Here is a 19,163-nt window from a genome sequence, read left to right as displayed (position 1 = left end):
TTTCTCACTCTTTTTATGGATATGCTTTCCCTTTCCGTGTGAGTGTAAGGATTTCTCTGAAATTGGGTATGAAATGAGAAAGCCAAATGATAGCTGTTCTCTTACTAAAACATTGTTGTAAACATCATATGTTTTATTGTTTGTGAGAATTTTGACTGTGCCCTGTGGTTGTGACTCTCAAAATTCCTCTTCCCAGGATCTGTCAGGTTTATTAGCGGGTCTGTAATTTGTTGTTTCTTAGGGCTTCCTGTCATCCTGTTCTTTCTCCAGCCCCGGCTTTTATGGTGTTTGTTTCTAGTCACGGGTATGGTAGTAAAGGTACGGCTGCTGGGGCACTTCCCTCTTTTTATGATCTTGTTGAGGTAACATCTACTATGTCCCCCAGTTTGTGTGACGGATTTTTTGCAATACATTACGCTCATTGGCAGAGTGCAGCGGTTTGTCAGTGTAAAGCATCTTAAGGCTATGTCCTCACTAGTGTGAACGAAAGAGTTGCTTAAACTTGAGGGCTTCTGGTCGCTTTGCTGCCTTTTGTTTCAGTTGCCGTAATGTCAAGAAAAGGGTTTTCTGTACGGCTGAGAGATGCAGCCGTTCCCTAATGCAGGATAGTTTGGGGAAGGTCTGTATGTCCTCAGGTTGTTGTCTGTTGTACAGTTGTGAGGCTCTGCTTTGGAACCGTGCAGGCCACCAGGAGAAGTTGGAATTAATGCATGATGCTGCAGTGCTTGCAAGCTGTGACTGGGAATGCTCAATGTCATAGCTTTCCATGCGCTACACTTCCCATTGGGAAGCTGAGGTGCTGCTTTTAATCTTCAAATGGTTTGGGTCCTGGCCTCTTGAGATGAGTAGGGGACAAGGACGTAGGGGCTATTGATTGGCATAGAGTTCTGTGATGAGCTGCTAATATAGGGATGTTTCCTGTCACAGTCTGCACTTCCCAGGCTTTTCCATTGCCTGCAACACCTACTACTTCGCTTTTTTTGTTTCGGTTGAGTGGGTTGAAGGCAGTGTGGTTGTGAGCAGTTGCTGTCTGTGTTGCTGCAGTGATTTGTAATTTAAGAGTACAGGAAGAATGCCCCTAGATGTATTTTATAAAACTGGAAGAAATAAATGATTGCCAACACAGGTGAGAAAAGGTCAGCAAAGACTTATTAAATGACTCAGAATCCATTGAGTGCTTCTGAGGGCAGTGCGAGTTAGTGTCTAAAGAGAGTTAATGCTGAATTTTGATGCAAAACAAGGGGAACAATAGATTCAATCTGGACTCTCATGTTATCTTCTACAAGCTCCAGGTCCTGCCCGCTAACAAAGGGGAAGTAAACCCTATTAAGTGGCTACTAAGAATTATGATATATAATTGTAGATACCCAAGGGCACTGCAGAGACTGATCATAAACCAACTGTAATTCTTTATTTCCTGACCTGTTATAGCTTTCTTTGTGGATTATTGCGTTGCTGGTTTGAGTCTTTTGTGACTCTTTAAAGGCTGCTGTAAGGAATGGGGATTTGTGACTAATTTTTAAAGATGCTCTTTTTACAAATCAGATGGCTTTTTGCCCTTTTTGTAGAAATTAAAGAGAAAGTCAGGTGTCGGGGTTTGGATTGTATTGTTCACAGTTTGTGTTTGCATATAAAACAGATAATACTATCTCTCTGTTGCTGGGGGGTCAAATATAGCATGTTTTTGTAACAGAGAGCCTGAAGCGAGATAGCCAAAACCAGAATCAAGAGGCAGAAAGTAATTCAAACTGAATTAGTATCAGTACTTTGACTTGGAAACATCTGAAGACAGTGCCTGAGGTCTCAAACTTTCAGGTTTAGAGTTTTGCTGAACTGCAAAGATCATTCATCATGCTAGAATTATGAAGATCTGCTCACATGTTTTTATTAACCTCTAGAATAGTTGCTGAATAGTGTCTCTTCCTAGCTGTGCTATTAAATGTTAAGAATTAGATCATTAAATGTCTCAGAAAGCAGGCAATTTTATGGTCCTAAAAGCAGATAATATACTTTAAAGTTTATTTAAATATTTGTTGTGAAGAAGCAGTCATCCATTCTTCCTTTTGTTTCTTTTCCATGCATTCCGAAAGTATGTGAACTTCAAGAATTTTATTTTAAAATGCCTAATTTTGCAGAGTTGTCAGGGGATTCACACATCTGCGGTATTCAGGGAAAAAGGTAGCCTTAATGTGGTAAGCAAAGAATACAGTTATTTTTACATTAAAGTCTGCACTGCCTTTTGTCCGACTATTCCTGCTGCTTCCGTTTCATGGCAGTTGCTTGAAGAAATACATTCAAGTGGCAGGTTGTCACATGGAACAAAATCAAGGCATGTCTCAGTAGTTCCATTTTGTAGGTGTGATTTATATGCCTACACTATTATTGCTTGAGCTTGTTTGTACTTTGCAAGTACATGAAAAAGGATGCATTGCATCAAAGAGTAAAATGTTAGTGCTTACACCTGTTTGGATGTGTTCCAGTAGAACTTGTTCAGCTAACTTCTAGAAGATACGTCGTTTTACAACTTGGTTCAAATTTGTATTAGCTCAGTTGGGAGTAAGATCATTGAAACCTTACTGGGAATCAGGCGCGTGGAACACCTTGAGTTTTCTTTCCGAGGCTTTACTTTGAAGGCCTCTGGACATAACATAGGGCTGAGGGAAATATAGTGGGATGGGATGGGATGGGATGGGATGGGATGGGCAGTGGGTCAAACCACAGATTTTAATACCTGAGGGTATCTCCAAACTTGACCCACACTCATGTTGGGCCCACACAGGGGGACTCTTTATGTGTTGGCAGCCTAGTGAAAAGACATGGAGCAGGTGGTTCACGGGCTGCCTTCTGTCAGCTTCAGCAGATCCTGCTGTATGCCCACAGCCTGGCAGTGCTTAGGAGGAAAACATGGAAAAGAAGGATATCGGGTGAAATGCAATAAGGACAAGAGCCTGGGAACAGGTTAATTCCTTCATGCAAGCTTCAAACACATACACTGAAGAATTTTTTGGAGAAGAACTGTGTAAGGGAAAACCCTGAAACAGAAATATTTGGAGAACCCATGATGAGCAGATATGTCACTCAGTGGCCTTGCACTTCTTGTGCTGGTCACAAGGTCCTTACCAGATTCCAGATATTCAAAAATCCAGCTTTAGGCTAGTGCATGTCACTACATTTCATGGCAGAACTGTTGTAATGCTTTGCCTCGGAAGTGGGTGTTTTGCCTTCAGAAGTAAAGGTCTTTGTGTCTTTTTTTTTTTTTTTTTTTTTTTTAATTGTGAAGGAACAGAAAGAAAGAATGTGTGTGAAAGGTACTGTATGTGCCTTGCTTCAACAGTGACATATGACACCCCACAGAGACTTTGATTTTACCACCCTATTATTTTCTTTATGGTATTGATGTATTTATAGGAAAAATTAGATTCCACGTTGCTTCTTCCTGGGGTTTCTAAAACTGAAATCATAGGTGCATGTAATGCAGGATTTAATTTTTGTTTAGTTCCATATCTTTTCATCTTTACTTTTGCTTACCCAAACTCGTGGGATTGATTATTCAGCTAGTATTCTTCCTGTCCTGATTTGAAGTACTTGGTACTTGCAATCTTTATTTAAAAAAGAAGAAAAAAGAAGTAACCTTGAAGACCTGACTCACTGATCTCTCTTTTTCCTTCCCAGAAGTACACTGCCATTGGACTACTGGGCAAAGCTACTGATACATTAGATGCCACAGGAAAAGTAACTGAAGAAAAACCTTATGGTAAGCATAAATGTATCTATATACTTGATGTAATTTGAAGGCGTAAATGGTCTCTATCATGGAAAAGCAGAAGAGATGTTTGGGACTTTGTGAATTAAATTTAAATGTGAAATCAAACTAAGATTATTTCATCTTCAACTTCAGTGCTCATATAATTCAAACCAGCTTCATGCAGTTATGTCCAGTGCAAGTGTTCATTTCTGTTGGAAAAAACTAAACCAGGCATTAGATTAGGAGGGAGAAAATAGAATTGGGCAGCACTGTGTCATTTTAAATCTTTGACAGGCTGACAAATGACGTGCTGTGTCCAGTAAAATTTTCCTCTTTTAGTGTATAGTCCCATGAGTCCTCTTTTAATAATGCCCTTCAAGGCCAGGGGAGGAATAAAGTACTTAGATCTTCCCTCCAGGATGCCGCTTTAACTACAGACTGCTCAACATAAAATGAGGCTAGCATGAACTACTTTCTACCTATGTTCACCTACCACCTCTTGCTCTTGCTTGCAGTCTGTGTCCTAGCATCGTGAATAAATTAACTTTGCTGACCCACAGAGCACAGTGCAAGAGTTTAAGGCTTCAGAATTAATCCTGACTGTGACTTTGTTGGAGTGGATATTCCACAATACCCAGGGTGCCTTAGAAACAACGTAGGGCTGACCAGGGACACACCAAATATATTTGCCATTAGTTCTTTCACAACCTGGGGAAAAAAGAACACAATAGGTAATTGCTTGCTTAACAACTCTTGTAGGTCCTACACTGTTTGTGGTACCTGGTAATAGGTACATGAAGCAAATTATCTTTTTTTTTTTTTTCTTAATGGCATGATGAAAAATTAGCCTCGATTCCACCCTCACCCAATATCCTTTCTTTTGCAGTTTGTTTTTTTTTTTCACAAGGCAGGCAAGTGTGAGTTTCTTGTCCACATTAACTTGATGGGTCATTCTAAATAGTATTATTTACTGGGTAATGTTATGCAGAGATGTGGGATAATTTGCTTCTGCTTCGGGGTCAAGTTTTAAGTCTGTCTTTAAGCTTCTGTGGGACTGAGCACCCCCATACTGTTAGAGTTGCCAACGCTTCATGATGGTTGGAGAGAAAACTATCTTGGTTTGTATGTGTACCTCTCAAAGAGGAATGTGGTTCTGCTGAGCTGAGTAGTATTCACTGTAGGTACTTGCTCATATGTAAACTGTGAAGTATCATTTCAAGTAGATGCAACTCCCATGGTAAATGACTTTAAAAAAAAAATAAATGACCTATTTCTTGAAACACTACTTTTGCTTTTTTATTTTGTGTTGTTTACTGCAGACAGAATTTAGGGTGTTGTTTTCATGCATGTTTCTTTCACTGGCAGCTCTTGGTACAGTAGTTCCCACCTCTGCACCACAACCTCTGTTACAGTGGTTTAGCTTTCTGTTAGACTGTGTGTTCGGGGAACTGATTTGGGTTAAAAATACCCCCTATTTTTGGAGTTGCTTATCTTTTTAAACAGAGATCAGTTACATGACCCAGTTTATCATGCGGTGTCATGAATAGGAGTAGTTTTTTCTCATCTTTTCCATTGTCTTCTCCAAAGCAGCTTGGTTTTCTGCAGGATTCTCTGAGTGGCCCACCATCCCTAATCCCTAACCCTAACTGGTACTCCAAGAACAGGCAAACCGGATATTCGAGCTGAATTTCAGCTTTCCTTTGACACCTACAAGGATCCTGGGAGAAGCAGAGCATCTGCTGGGGAATATAAATCCTGCAGTGCCAGCAGCATCCAGGATGGGGCCTTAGTACAGAGAAAGGGCACTACAACAGTTTGCAAGATATATAAAACTCTTCTTGAATGATTCCACTAGACCACAAGAGGAGAAGTGTCTGCAGAAAGTTGCCTGCTATATTAACTATAAGAAAGCGTTGTACTTTAGTCCTCAAAGTGTCCCTAGACAGCAGTTTAGAAAGCAAACTGTTGTATATTACAGTTAGTCACAATGAAAGGATGTGCTGATGAGAGCTCCTTGGGTTTAATCCCTCCTGAACTTCACATAGTTTTTAGTTTGGTTCTTATCAGACGAGTTTGCATTTCCATGTGAAATTAGGTTATGGTTTCATACTGCTCCCGGGCTACCAGATGATGACTTTGGAAGCAAGAAGAGTTTAGCGTTCCTCTGATGCTTTCTTGAGAACATTAATGTTTGTCGCCCTTTTTCGAATGTTTGTAACTATGCACAGGAATGTGCGTTCTGAAACCCACTTCCTACCAGCTGCCTACAGACTATATCCAGACATGGAGAACAAAATTAGCGAGGATTTTCTGCAGGTCTCTGCTGATTATGCTGAAATATGTGCTTAGTAGAGCTACCTTAATAATTTGAAAAAAGTAGTCCTTTCAGCATTCTGCTTGTCCATTTGCAAATAATTTGTGCCAGGCCAGATTGCGTCGAGGTCATCTGCTATAGTTCTGTTGGGCAATTCTTGTGTTCTGTTTTCGTGTAGTTTGTTAACAAGCAGGTTGTGGCACAGTTGGCACCTTTTGGTTTGGTAACTTTAATTAACTTCCTTTATGATTATAACCAGAAAATTCATCAACAGTCACCAGTATTCAGAAGCACAACTGTTCTTTAAAATTTTCATATTAGAAGCGAATAGGCTTATTTTCAATGTTTCCTAAAAACACTGGAGAACTGAAGATTTGGGTTCTTTGAGATGCTGATAGAATCGTAAGGAATAGTCCACGGGAAGATTCATAGTCTGTGCAGACATCACATAACCCCACCGTTGGTCTAAGGACTTAGGAAGAAATTTAGAAAAGTGTTGAATTGAATGTATCCTAATTAGTGTATTCACAGAGCGGGTACAATCGTTTTGTTCTAAGCTAAGGCTGTCATTATTCCTGGGGACTGGATGCAATTATCCCATGGCCCAAACCTCAATAATCCTCATTGTGAAACAGGGTAGCAGCCTCTACACCCCTCCCTGGAAGGACACAGAGCTGCAGTTTAAGTCCAGCTTCCAGCAAAGACTCATGGTCCGCGATACAGCAGTTGAGGATATTTGGTATGTGCGATGAGGATACTGGTAGCAAGGGCAGTGACAGACGTGTCCTACAGAAACATCTCTCAACCCCCTACTTTCAGGGAGTGGAGAAGGGAAGTCAAATGGGGAAAGTTTTGGGGCTGTTGACGCTAATTAACCTTTATGGATGTGTTCATATTTCATGCTTGTTGGAGGGTTGAGTCCAAATGCTGCCCTAAACTTGCTGACCAGACAAGCTGTTAACCTACTAAACCCGAGCCCACAGACGGGTGAGGGGGGCGGGTGGGCTGAGGGCCTGAAGGGAAACAGTTCTCGGGGGCGGCAGCACTGTGTTCCCCCCTACCTATGCTGTGGATGTCATGACTGTGGGAGCTAAAAGGTGGTGGAGTTGGTTCTGTGTGGGCTGTGTGCCCTGCAGAGCCACGAGTCCAGACTGACGCCTGGGACAAATGTAGACTTCAAACTGTTTGTTTGGGACAAGACTAATGGCGCATTTTTTATGACTGAGCGCTGGATGAAAGCTCCACCAGCTTGTGTGTTGTCCTAGGACAGGGCAAGGATCCAATACAGTCCATTAACAAAGGCAGCGCGTGCTGGAAAAAACACCAAACCAAAGCACAGCACATTGGTGTAGGTTTTCAGAATGTCGTGCCAGCCAGCTTGTGCCACGATGTATTGCAGGAGACAAATATGATTTATTCTAGGTCTTAGCAAACTCAGCTGTAAATATTTACTTTGATAACACACCACACAACTGTGTTTGTTAATGGCTTATTACATCATTCTTCATATGGGGATTTTTTTTTTTCCTGAGATAGAGATTGCCTATAGCATAAGTGATTTCCTCAGAGGCTACGTGTAACCTCTCAATCAGGGGAATATGAGATCAGAGCAAGAACTGAACTCAGGTGTCTCATTAAATGCCTGAGCCACAAAACCAGTTTACAGGGTGAAAAGTGAGAGAGAACCCCAAGTGACGCTTAAGCTTAAATCTTAAATACTAAATTCTAGCCTGAGGCAGCCTGGGGTTCACAAGAAGGCTGCCGGGATCACTGGCATAGAGCTGGGTCACGCTAACTTTCGGCCCTGTAGTTTTGTTGTGATAAGCTGCTAAACTAGAGTAATACAGAAGATAGAAATAACCATGTGAGAAGCTCTTCAGAAGAAGATCCAGACTTACTATACAATCGATGTTGTTGTTCCTACCGTGTATTCTGATGAACATTGGTCTCTCGCCCTGTGTTCTGATGAACATTGGTCTCTCAGCATCCCTGACTGCAACCTTGCTGTTAATTGACATTTCTCGAGAGAGCTGCTGAGGCCTAGGGACAGCATCTGCTCTTGAGGCTGCAAAGTGCGCTTTGCAAAAGTGAGGTACTGCGTTGCCATCTTGCAAAGCTGCTGTGGAAAGAAACCTCTTCTTTTTTTTTTTTACTTAAAGCATAAAGTACATCTGGTTTGTAAGGTTTGCAAGTAAAACTCTGTTCCAAAACATAATGAAGGCTCAATAAATAAATTTGGCTGGTTTACGTTCCAGGATGCTGTTGACTTAGCAGGGTGACACTAATTGAATCTAAGTTACAAGATACGGGACTGGTCAAGTCCTAGACAGTAGAAATGCACTGAAGTGCGTTGTGGTTACAGATCTTATGTTTGTACTCTCTAAACAAATTAGAGATGGTGTCATCTGTATTGAAGAGTATTTCAAAGGACCAATGCAATCAGCTATTTAGGTTATAGCCTTGCAATAAAAGTGGGACAGACGTGTATGTGTACTCTTAAAAGAGAGTAGGTTGCCTAAAGCAGCTATCTTTCTTTTCCAGGATTTCTTCTGTAAAATTGCCTTACTTAATATATCACAATACCCTGGTGTGTGTTTGCAGGTCAGTTGTTTGATATGGAAATTTGATGTGTTGTTCCAGATGCAGTCTTTTTCTTCACTAGAAAAAAAAAAAAAGCAACGATACTTTTGTTCTCTAATAATCAGTTGTATTTTTCCCCCCACTTAGGTACTCTTAAAGAGAAGTTGCCAAGGTTAGAAGAGCATTTTATTCTTTCTGGTCCTTTAACAAAAAATAGAATAGGACAAATTTTGTAGTTTTTGCATAGTTCCCAAGAAAAATGAATTTGCAGTCCCAGGAGAGACGAATTCCAAAAGAAAACTGTGTATATTGGGATTTTTGCCCTTCTGAAAGCGTCCAGACTGTCTTAATCACCTTGGACAGTTTGTTCCACTGTTTTTGTGACACTTCACACTCCTACCTACATTCTGGTTTTTATCTCTTTTCTTTGGTGTCTTTCACCCAATCCAAATTCAGATGAGAGGGACCTCTTCTATGTATCTGTTCGCAGAACATGATTAATGCCGTTAATGCCATGTGAATAATCAATGCTAACATATTTACTGTTTTCTTTCTACAGACCAGATAACAAAAGGAGATCTTGAAAATGTGCTGCAAAAGTTCACAGGGGACATAATGCAGGTTCCTCCACTGTAAGTGCCACAGTATTCAGACGCTCTTGGCAGTTGTGTTCTGCTGTCTGGACTTGCCAACAGAAGTCAGTTCTCTCAGAAATCAAAAGATACATTTTGGCAAGAGGATAGATGAAAGGCAGACTTAGGAGTTTAACATGTGCAACTGCGGGTCTCGCCCGTTTGAACATCAACCACAAATGGTAACCTGGAGTCTGTTTTTATTATGGTAAATGTAAAGTAGCAAAGCAGTCTTAAACAGCTTTGCAGGGCTTGGTGGCTTCTATCCCTTCTTCCAGTTAGAAAGCAGAGCCCTGACTCTTTAATTTTGGTTGTGGGGTAAGGGGAGGCTTACTGACATCTGTGCGGAAGTGTCTTAAATGACTTTGAATTAGTTTTCTGAAAACTTAAGAGTATGAATGAGTGATTAGTGACTGAGTTTCCGTAGCATAGCAAATTTCTTCTAGTCAGGTGAGCTATAGTAGCTGGCAATGTGCAAGCACTTAGCTTGTGACAGATGGCTTTTATGGTGATTTAAGCTAACGTGCTTTCCTTTGCGTTTGCAATGGGTCGGTTACTGTGATTCCAATGTGAGCCCTGTAAGGTCAGTGATTCAGTAGGTGTTCTGCTTCATGTGACCTGTTTCAAATTACCCTCTGCGAATTTGAGCAAGATCTTTTTTTTGATTTTTCTATGGTCATCTTTTTGTCAAGAGCAAAGTTGGAGCTTTGGATAAAGTTTCATGTAATCAGTGAAATTAATTTTTTTTGTTCTATAGCGGTCCCCTAACCACCCTAGAACAAGGCTGCATGACTTTGCAGGTGCTGTTCAGGGAAGACCCTGGTGTGAGACGAGTAAAGGTGCAAGGCAGAATTGCAGAAGTTGCCTGAGCAGCTCCCAGTGCTCAGTTCAACATAAAACTGAAACGGACTATGCCCTGCAGACTGCTGAGACAGTGTGTTAGAGGCAGCTGAAAGTGTTGTACCCCTTATAGAAACCCTTTTGTTTTCATAAACTACAAATTGAGCGATGAACGCTTTTAAATCTGTACGGCAAGAGGTAAACACAAGACCGTCTCTTGTTTTCCAGTTTACATAGCTACTGGCGAATGAGATGATTCTGTGTCTAAGAGATTTCAGAAGCACTTAGTAGGGCGTTGGGGTTTTTTTGTGAGCACTTGGAGAGGATTAGGAGGGTAAAATGTATGCTACTGTAGTATAATATTAACAGGATCTGGTGGATGGGAAGCTTGTTCTATTGCAACCGTATGACACACATTTTCATGCTCTATCTGATCAGCTATTCCGCTTTGAAGAAGGATGGAGAAAGGCTCTCAACTCTGATGAAGAGAGGAGAAGCAGTCGAAGCAAAGCCTGCTCGGCCAGTAACAGTGTACAGCCTCTCTCTCCAACAGTTCCAGCCACCACTTTTCACACTGGGTAAAGGCCAAAGATCATTACGGCGTGATGCTCCCAGCTTGTTAATGTTCATTTACACTCAGAATGGGAATAAGATAGTGAAATGGGTTTCATTTCCCTCAGCTACTTATTTTGGTGTGAGCCCATGCGCGGAGACTTTCACTTTGCAGTAAAAGCACCGTATTTTGGTTTTAAGTTAAGCTGATTACATATAATCTTTCTGTGAGGGAAAATTCTGAGAGGCTGGTCAGGGGATTATTTGCATCTGTCCGCGATTTCGCAACCTCCAGCTCGCTCCTCCTTTCTCAGGTCTGCTTACTTCGCTTTGCCCATTCTTTTACCCCGATGCCCAGACCTGCTGGCATCTCTCCCAGGGCACAGCGAGGACCCGTATGTGTTACTGTCAGGCCTCTTTCTCAATTGAAGAGGCAGGATCTTATCCGTCCTTCTGTTATACGTGAAGAAAACTGGGCAGTACATTAAGCAGCGCAGTAATAAATAAACCAAAAAGACTGTTGTAAATGTTTGATGCTGCCGTGAGGTCAAGATAATGTCTTGCATTGATCAGCTGCCTAGTTGACCCATAGTCCTCTGATGGGCCAGATGTTACATGATGAGCAGGTATGAGTGACAGAACTCGGTGCTGCCTTACTTCAGCCCTTGCTTTATGGTTGGGTGATTAGCAGCTCATCACTGGCAGAGAGGGAAGGGAAGGGAAGGGCTGAGAGAGCAGAGAAAGGTGAAGGTGAATTTTAAAATTTTATTGGAGCTGCCTCTGTGCAGTATCTTAAAAGCATTGATAGTCAGTTTAGACTATAAGAGAAATACCGTGTTTTCATCATTTCATTAGAAATATGAAACTTTCTGAAACCTTTGAAATGACTAGGACTGAAGCATTTGTTAACATACCACAGCAAGTACTTAATTTCTAGTGAGTTAGTTCAGTTGCCATTGTATTTGCTTCCCCTTCTGTCTAGCTTAGCAATCTCACCCGCACATATGTTACAGGATGAATAATTGATGTTGCATCCTATAAATATTTTATCACTGGGTTGTTTGCTTAGTGCGTTTTTACATTTATGTGGGGGCATGGTTTCTATGTAAAGTAGATTTCACATTGCACTGGCAATTTACCATGTCACTATTAACGTTCCAGATGTTGAATGTGGTGGTGGCTTTTATGTCAGGAGCCTGGTCAGTGACATTGGCAAAGGTAGGCATGAAAAAAACCCATGACAGTTTAAGGAATTAATGTGTCTGTTTATGGAAAAATTTTGTCATTTTATATATCTCCAGTAACTGGAGACCTATGTGTTATTTTGCAGAATTGTAGTGCTATCACTTGTTTTTATACACTAAGGTATTTTCCTCGGGAGCATGGGAAAACGAAGGCTAAATAATTGCCAGAGGACCTTGGGGGCTGGGGGATAAAAATGGAGCAAGTAATAGGACTGAGCAAGATAATACAAGGCAAGGTGGGGATTTTTTCTTTTGCTTTTCCATATGTTAAAGCTAACTCAGATTAAGGATGAGAAGAAGAAGAAAGATACTGTCTTTTTAAACATTATTCATCACATTTTGAAAACAGATTGCACAGAACATTACCATGCACATAATAAACCCTATCTGCGGGAAGGACTTCTACATTTGTGATGATTTTTCTAGTATTTTCTTTCTCCTTTACCTGAACTGTGAAGGGTTTTGCCTTCCCGCAGGGTTATTTGTCTTGTGCTCTATATCTGTCAAACTCCATGATGGACAACAGATAATCCATTTTAAATTTTTTTTTTTTTTTAAATGATACATTTGCAGATCAGGAAAGCAAGTGATGTGGGATAACCCTATGAATTTCAATGTTGTTATTTGTGCTTAGGCAAGTCAAAGATTCTCTTTCAGTTACTGCCTTCTGAGCATACTGGCTTTTGTTTAGTCCTTTAATGACAAACCGAGACAAAGTCTTGGTGGTTGGTTCTTGGCTGGTTTCTTTTCAAAAATATAAAATGTGGTAAAAATCTTCCTGCATCAGAAAGGATGGGAGAGAATATATTAGTATACCTGTGTGCTTACAAGTCAGCTCTGGTTGCTGTTATGTTTTGTAGCCCCTCATTATGTAATTTGGTCCTACTGGTATTTATTTAACACAGCAGAGCATTTGATTATATTTTTTATTTTTCCTTACCTTAGTTTATCCTGGCAGGCAGCAAAGGATAAAAATGTCAAAAATCCTTCTTGAAAGCAAGAAGTGCTAAGGAGGCCTCAAAGTCTGTGGAAAAGTAGTGCACGGTCTTCTAAGTCACTTGTGAATACAGAATGTTCTGTTTACATCTTACGTCATTATTTCCTCTCTTTTCATTCGGATTTAAATCTGGAAAACCTTTTCACAACTTCCTGTCAAATTTTGAACTGTTGACTACACTGGAGATCTATTGTAAACAAAGGAATTCCTTGGTTCAAATTTAAGAGGATATAAATGAATGGTAAATCTTCATCAACTTCTCAAACAAAGCAGAATAATGTAGAAGGCTACATGTAAAAATACATTTTAAGTGGGTTGCAAATAGTTAAACTTGACCATGCACTTTTTCTAAGTCCTCTCTTCTCCTTCACTGTAGAACTCTCTACCTGTGCCACTATGCAAGAGCTGACCCGAACCAAACACGGGCCATTTACGCTAGAGGAGCATGCCCTTTATGAAGACAAATGGACAATTGATGAAATTGCACGATCCTTAGAGCATTGCACGTCTCTTCTCCCGGGAGAGCCATCTCATAAAAAATTGAAGACAGAGCATCCTGGTGAAACGGCTGTGAGCTGTGAAGATAAGTGATAAGTTGAGTCAAGGAAAAAGACTGAATGATTGAGACATTTTAAGATTGGATTGGGATTGTCTTGCCTCCTGTGCAAATTTACAAGTCTGTACTGGGAAGATGACAAACTGCAGTGCAAGAAAAATGGTTCTTTTGTTTTCTGGGGTTAGAACATGCTCTGAAAATATCCAGTGCTTGCTGTTTCCTGATTTGTTTATTTTCCTTCTTGCACACTGTAAACGGGTCTGCCACTGATGTCAAATCTTCATAAACTTATAAAGAATTTGTAGGGTGCAACGTAGCTATTGTTGCTAATTCCTCAATAAAAATTTATAAACATAAAGGTTTGATAAATGTGCTCCAAAGAAAAATAATCTTTTTTTTCTTTATAGCTGGTAATCAAGCTCTGAAATACCATGGTGACAAGACTATCATAGCTTGAAGGATACAACAATGTTGTGTGGCAATTTACTTTCTTGAAATCCATTTCAGGATATGTCCATTTTACTGTAATTTTTCCTATGCAGATTGTTCTTTCAGTCAAATGTTATCCAGAATGCATTAAATGTAGATGCTGATACTTTACGTTAAGTCTGAAATATCAGTTTAAGTGAATAGTTTTAAGTATAAACAATCCCCGAAGAGAACTGTTTGATAACAGATGCTCTGAAGAGTGCAGGCATCATTACAGGTGTCCATATCCTATTCTGGTACGATGTCCCAGTTGGTGACCACCCATAATTTAAAGTAGAGTTGACTGTTATGCCCTTCATGGAATTTACTTTTGCCATCTGTGTATTGCTGGAGCTGTCTCCCGTGGATTGGGTAGAAGGCTGATGTGCTTCTGGGCTTTGACTGAGTTGGTCCTCACTAGCAGTTGTATGGGCAACAGAGGGATCCACCATCGAGGATCCTCGCTGGAGCCATTTTAATTCACTGGGGCAGCGAGGGCCTGTTCTGCAGGTCGTGTAGACAGCAGAATTTGATTGCACTGAGTATTTTTCACCACTGTTTCCCTTTGGATTTTCAAAGTGGCTAAAAGACAGTGGTTTGAGAGTGCTAAAAAGCACCCTAGGTAGTTTCCATTTGTGTAATGGACTATCCTAAAAGAACTTCCCTGTGTGTCCCCATACAAGTTCTGTTTTCCTCTTGTCATAATGAGGAACATGAGGAGTAGTTTGAATATATGAGTGATACCTGAGAGAAAGCTCTGCTTTTGAAATTGTCCCTGAAGTGTCACCAGAGAGGAATGGACTGGCCGCTGTTACAGTTTTATGCTGCTGCTGACCAAGTGACCGGCTGTGGCTTTCTACAACTCCTACACCTTTGGGTTTGGGTTGTGGAGTACAGGGACTCGACTCTCTTATTTGAGTGACTGAATGCTGTAAAGCCAAGAGTTTGTGCGTATATTGGGGTGTAACGTTTACAGAGAGATGTGAAAATTTGATTTAATACTCTGTGTTAACGGACTTGCTAATTTCCACGGTATGTTACCTTGGTAGCTAATGACCTCCATTGCTTAACAGAAGTTGTGTTTTATTCCCAACTTGACCTGAATCTCCACATGCTGCATTTTATGTCTTTGCCTGCACCTTACAAAAAGCAATTTCTCTGTGTGCTGGTGTTAAGTGAAATGAGCAGGTTCCAACCTTACTTTCAACCTAAGACATGAAATAAATATCCTGAAGTTTCTCATTGCGGGATACCTTTCCAGATGTCTATAGGGTTTTTTGTTTTCTCTAAAATAAGAAACTGAAGTCTATGCAAGATTAATGAAGCTTTTGTTTAGGGAGAAGATAGAGTTAATGTTTTATTGTTCAGTAAACAGTTTTCTTCTATTGTATATCCTTATAAAGACCGTAAGGGAAATATTGAAAATATCGCAAGCGAATAGAAATGTTAGAGTACTGTAGCAGCCGCATATTTAATGTACATTATGGATGCAGTAACCATTGTAAGAAATCTTGATTTCAGAGATGAGAGAAGAGAGTTGTGTTCAGTAAGAGAAGAGCGGGAGATTTTAGTTGTTTCTTTTCAGGTTGGGTTTTGGTAATGTGGATAGGAACAGAGAAGAAAGAGATTATTTCCTAAAGAAATCAAATAAAGCAGAAAATGTCATTTTCCAGTATACTTATCTTGAATGATCAAAGACTTTGATTGAAACACAGCTTCTCTTATTGTCTAAATCTCTGTTTTTTCAAGAACCTGATTGATGTTATCCCAGTGGTCTTCTAGATTAAGTTCTCATTTTATTTCTCTTTCTGCCTTTTTTAAAAAAAATAGCCCTGTAGATAATGATTCCATTAGTCTGCTTCATCTACAGGAATTTGTTTCTTTAAAAATTAGTGCAATTGAGAAGTCTTTCTATTAATAGGGTACATTTGTATACAGTGTTATAAGTGTCTAGCACATTTTTTCTCTCATCTGTTTATTTAGTGCTCACCATGGCTCTCTTGCTAGTCCATGTGTGACCCCCTGATATTTTTAATTTCAAATGGAGAACTATATTTTCATCAGCTTTTAGGTTAGCTTGCAACTGGTCTGTTGTAATTATTGCTAAGAGATCTGTGGTCCTGAGAAGACAGGATCTGTTCCATAGTCTAGGCACTCAAGAGAAGTGAAATGGCATTCAAAAGAAAGCCTCCTGTTGACGTCCGCGAGCTCCGGTTTAGACCGCAAGTCCTAATGCGTATGGAAAGCATAGGGAGAGGAGGAATGCGCTTGTACACATCCAGGAGTCTGCGTAAGGTGTGTAGATAGTGTTTCTAAAAAACGGAGGTATCTTTCTTCCAGTTTATGAATGCAGCTTCCCACAATGCTTTTATTCCTCTGCACCAAGCAGACAGACTTTCACCAGCTCTAACTCGACTTCTTTTTTCCTGGGATTCCTCACATCTTCCCCTTCAGAAATAAAGGCAGAACTTCTTTATCTCGAATTAGTGACGAACTTCTCCCCGCATGCCTTGTATTGAACTACAGAAGCTATTTCACTTACAAGTGGTGTGGCAGTCATGTCTGTCGGGAGTCGTAAATGGCCGGATAGCACACAAACTACGGCAGACAGCAGATACCCGTTCTTAGAAGACACAGTGTAAAGCGTGCGTAAAGTCATGAACGAATTACGCAGTAACGGCTTGTTTGATAACCACTGATGAGCGTCAGCCCCATTCCAGCCCTAAACAGTTGAGCTATCTTTTCAAACATTCAGATTTTCCTGGCTAATTCCCGGCGCCTTTCCCAGGTGCTCAGCCTCACTTGCATGCTCCTTCCAAGGTGCTTTTTTTTTTTTTTCTTTTTTTCTTTTTCTCCCCCCCTAGGTGCTCTTTCCTGTGCTTTAATGGGTCTCTGCCCCTTGAGCCATTAGTCCCAGTGAACAGTAACCAGGAAGCCACTGAAAAATTTAGGAATAGCTTTTTTAAATATGTTTTAATAAGTGTTTAACCCGGTATCTTGAAACTATCCAGATCTGGAAGTAAGTGTTGTGTTCCCATGGGAACCTAAGGAAATACTTGTTTTAACTTCTTTATTCTTCTTAACATGCATGTCCCTGAGATACCAGACTTAGAATTGTGCTATATCCACAGAAAAACGTATTTTTTTTCCAGAACAAAATATCCTGTAATCCTGGATCTTGGTTACTGACAGTCATGGTATCTCAACATTAATGGCTATTTAGAGTGAGAGGAAAAGCGTGTACACAAAATTTCTGAGACTAGTATAAGAGTTTGTACGGAGTGCCCAGCTGAGACAAACGGGAGTTAATAGGAATTTTATGCTGCTCTGGCCAGAAAATATGCATGTCCGTGATTTACCATTTAACATATATCCGTGACACAGACTGAAAGATTTGTCTCATTTTAATGAGCATTGTTCATGGTGGAAGTCCTGCTAGAAGAGCGTGTCCTGCTTTTGGAGCTGAATATTGTCTGTCTTGAATTTGGACTTGCGATCTTTAGTCCGTAGCAGTATGCTACCGCAGTGCTGGTGCTGCTTCAGTGAGATTGACGAGGGCTCTGTAATTTGTCTCCTAATGTCTCTGCCTGGCTGGCTCTTTCTTCCTTTTTTTAATGGTAGTTTATCTGTGCACTTCATAACACGCTGGCAGCAGAAATATATTAAGCACTTTTAAAATGTTTTTTAAGCAAAATCAATAGGATCTTTTTTTTTATATTAATCAAGTCTGAGCCATTAGCAAAATATTCTAGGAGTGCCTTCATCAATAACTAAGCGTTTAGCACCTTACCGTGCAATTCTGTTTTTGATTTATATGTTTATTAGAAGAAAATAAAAGTAAAACTTTGAATAACTACAAATTTTGGGATACCTTAGGATTTTATTTTTTAGTGTAATAGGTGGTGAAGTTGCTATTCCGGGCACGAACGGCTCTGAGATTTAATGGCTTGGGTCATTCTGTTTGCTTGGCAGAGGCAAGGAATCAGTTGGCAACAGTATTAATTTTATTGAAAAGGCCGTAGAGAGACAAAGCGAGAGTGCACGTGTGTGTTTTTGAGAGTGTGACTACAATATACAACCAGAGGGAAGTCATAGAGACAGTGAATGGATTCAGCTAGCCTGGGCAAAATTACTGTCCCTATTAAAAAGCAGTCATTGTTTCTAATGTGCTTCTTTGTGAGACCTGATTAAATCACCAATACTTAAGAGCGTGTCAAACAAGCAGGTTTATCATCTGGCTGCTTATGTCTTCCCTCTGGGTGATGAGGTGGCACATCTTTTCTTATTGTCTCTGAGATGGACGGCTAAGGTAGTATAGGTGTTAAAAAGGTAAAGCAACAAGTTGGTGATTGGGAGTGAATAGTTTCAGCGCTCAGGACAAAAAATGGAATCTATTGCAAGAGAAAAAAAAAGCATATTGGTTTCCAATTCTGATTTTGGGGAACTTGGAGACACTGCCGTGGCTCAGAGAAGGTATTAGCATGGCTGCCGGAGAAAAGCCTAATGTTTTTGTTATGGGTGTGAACGTCTTGGACTTTAATCCTCTTCCCTCCTCACCTCTAGCTCAAAGAAGTGGGGTTAAATCAAAGCGTCGGCCTCTCCCCGGCTTTTCCGTGTCACATTGCTGTGTGTGTTGTGGATGCTGAAAGAATCCTGTGCTCAAACCCTGGGCTGTAGAAGGGCTTGCGTGGCTTGGCCCAGAAGTTAAGAGGAACTGAGAATGAGTAGGACGAGAAATGGGGCGATGGAATTTGTAGTATAAACACAAAGCAGCCTTCGTGTATGCATCTTGGGTTACAGCTCTGTGCCTGGCCTGTCCACTTTGCATCCCATTAACTTATCCACTGTTTGAGACACCTCATCCTAAAACTCTCTCGTCCTTACTTTTGAATTCCTTTGCGGGTACATGTGTGCCTTGGGATAGCGTGGAGCAAAAATGCTGTGTAGTTTCTGGGGGGACAGGAAAGCTGGTAACAAAGTGGAGCTGAAAAGGATGAGGTGTGTCCGGTCCATTTCTTATCCTGACCCTTTCGTAAGAAAGATGTAGTTCTGAATGCTTTAGTGCCGTTTCTCTGGGACATAGGATTATTTTAGATATTTCAGAATTAAGTACTTCAAAGTCAAATCTGCAGCTGAGTGCATGCATTGAAAACAAAATACATCGTTTCACAGATGTCGCGGTACTTTTAGTGGCTTCAGAACATAATTTTACAGCTTAAAAGGAGGGGGGTGGAA

The 19,163-nt window shown here is 40.5% G+C and overlaps 1 protein-coding gene across 1 annotated transcript in view; it reads left to right on the top strand.

Annotated features, from left to right (window-relative positions):
- TRUB1 (TruB pseudouridine synthase family member 1) overlaps positions 1 to 14,025 on the top strand; it is a 29,941-nt gene extending 15,916 nt beyond the window's left edge. The window contains exons 4-8 of the mRNA XM_082486740.1: positions 3,673 to 3,754; positions 9,199 to 9,271; positions 10,550 to 10,689; positions 11,825 to 11,881; positions 13,281 to 14,025. Coding sequence (XP_082342866.1) covers positions 3,673 to 3,754; positions 9,199 to 9,271; positions 10,550 to 10,689; positions 11,825 to 11,881; positions 13,281 to 13,495 — 567 coding nt within the window. The 3' untranslated portion in view covers positions 13,496 to 14,025. The remainder of the gene's footprint in view (positions 1 to 3,672; positions 3,755 to 9,198; positions 9,272 to 10,549; positions 10,690 to 11,824; positions 11,882 to 13,280) is intronic.
- The last annotated feature ends 5,138 nt before the right edge of the window (positions 14,026 to 19,163 follow it).

Source organism: Vanellus vanellus (assembly GCF_965231255.1).
Source record: "Vanellus vanellus genome assembly, chromosome: 7".
Lineage (NCBI taxonomy): Eukaryota > Metazoa > Chordata > Aves > Charadriiformes > Charadriidae > Vanellus > Vanellus vanellus.
Note: the sequence above shows the minus strand (reverse complement) of the source record. Positions and strands in the feature narration are given on the sequence as shown.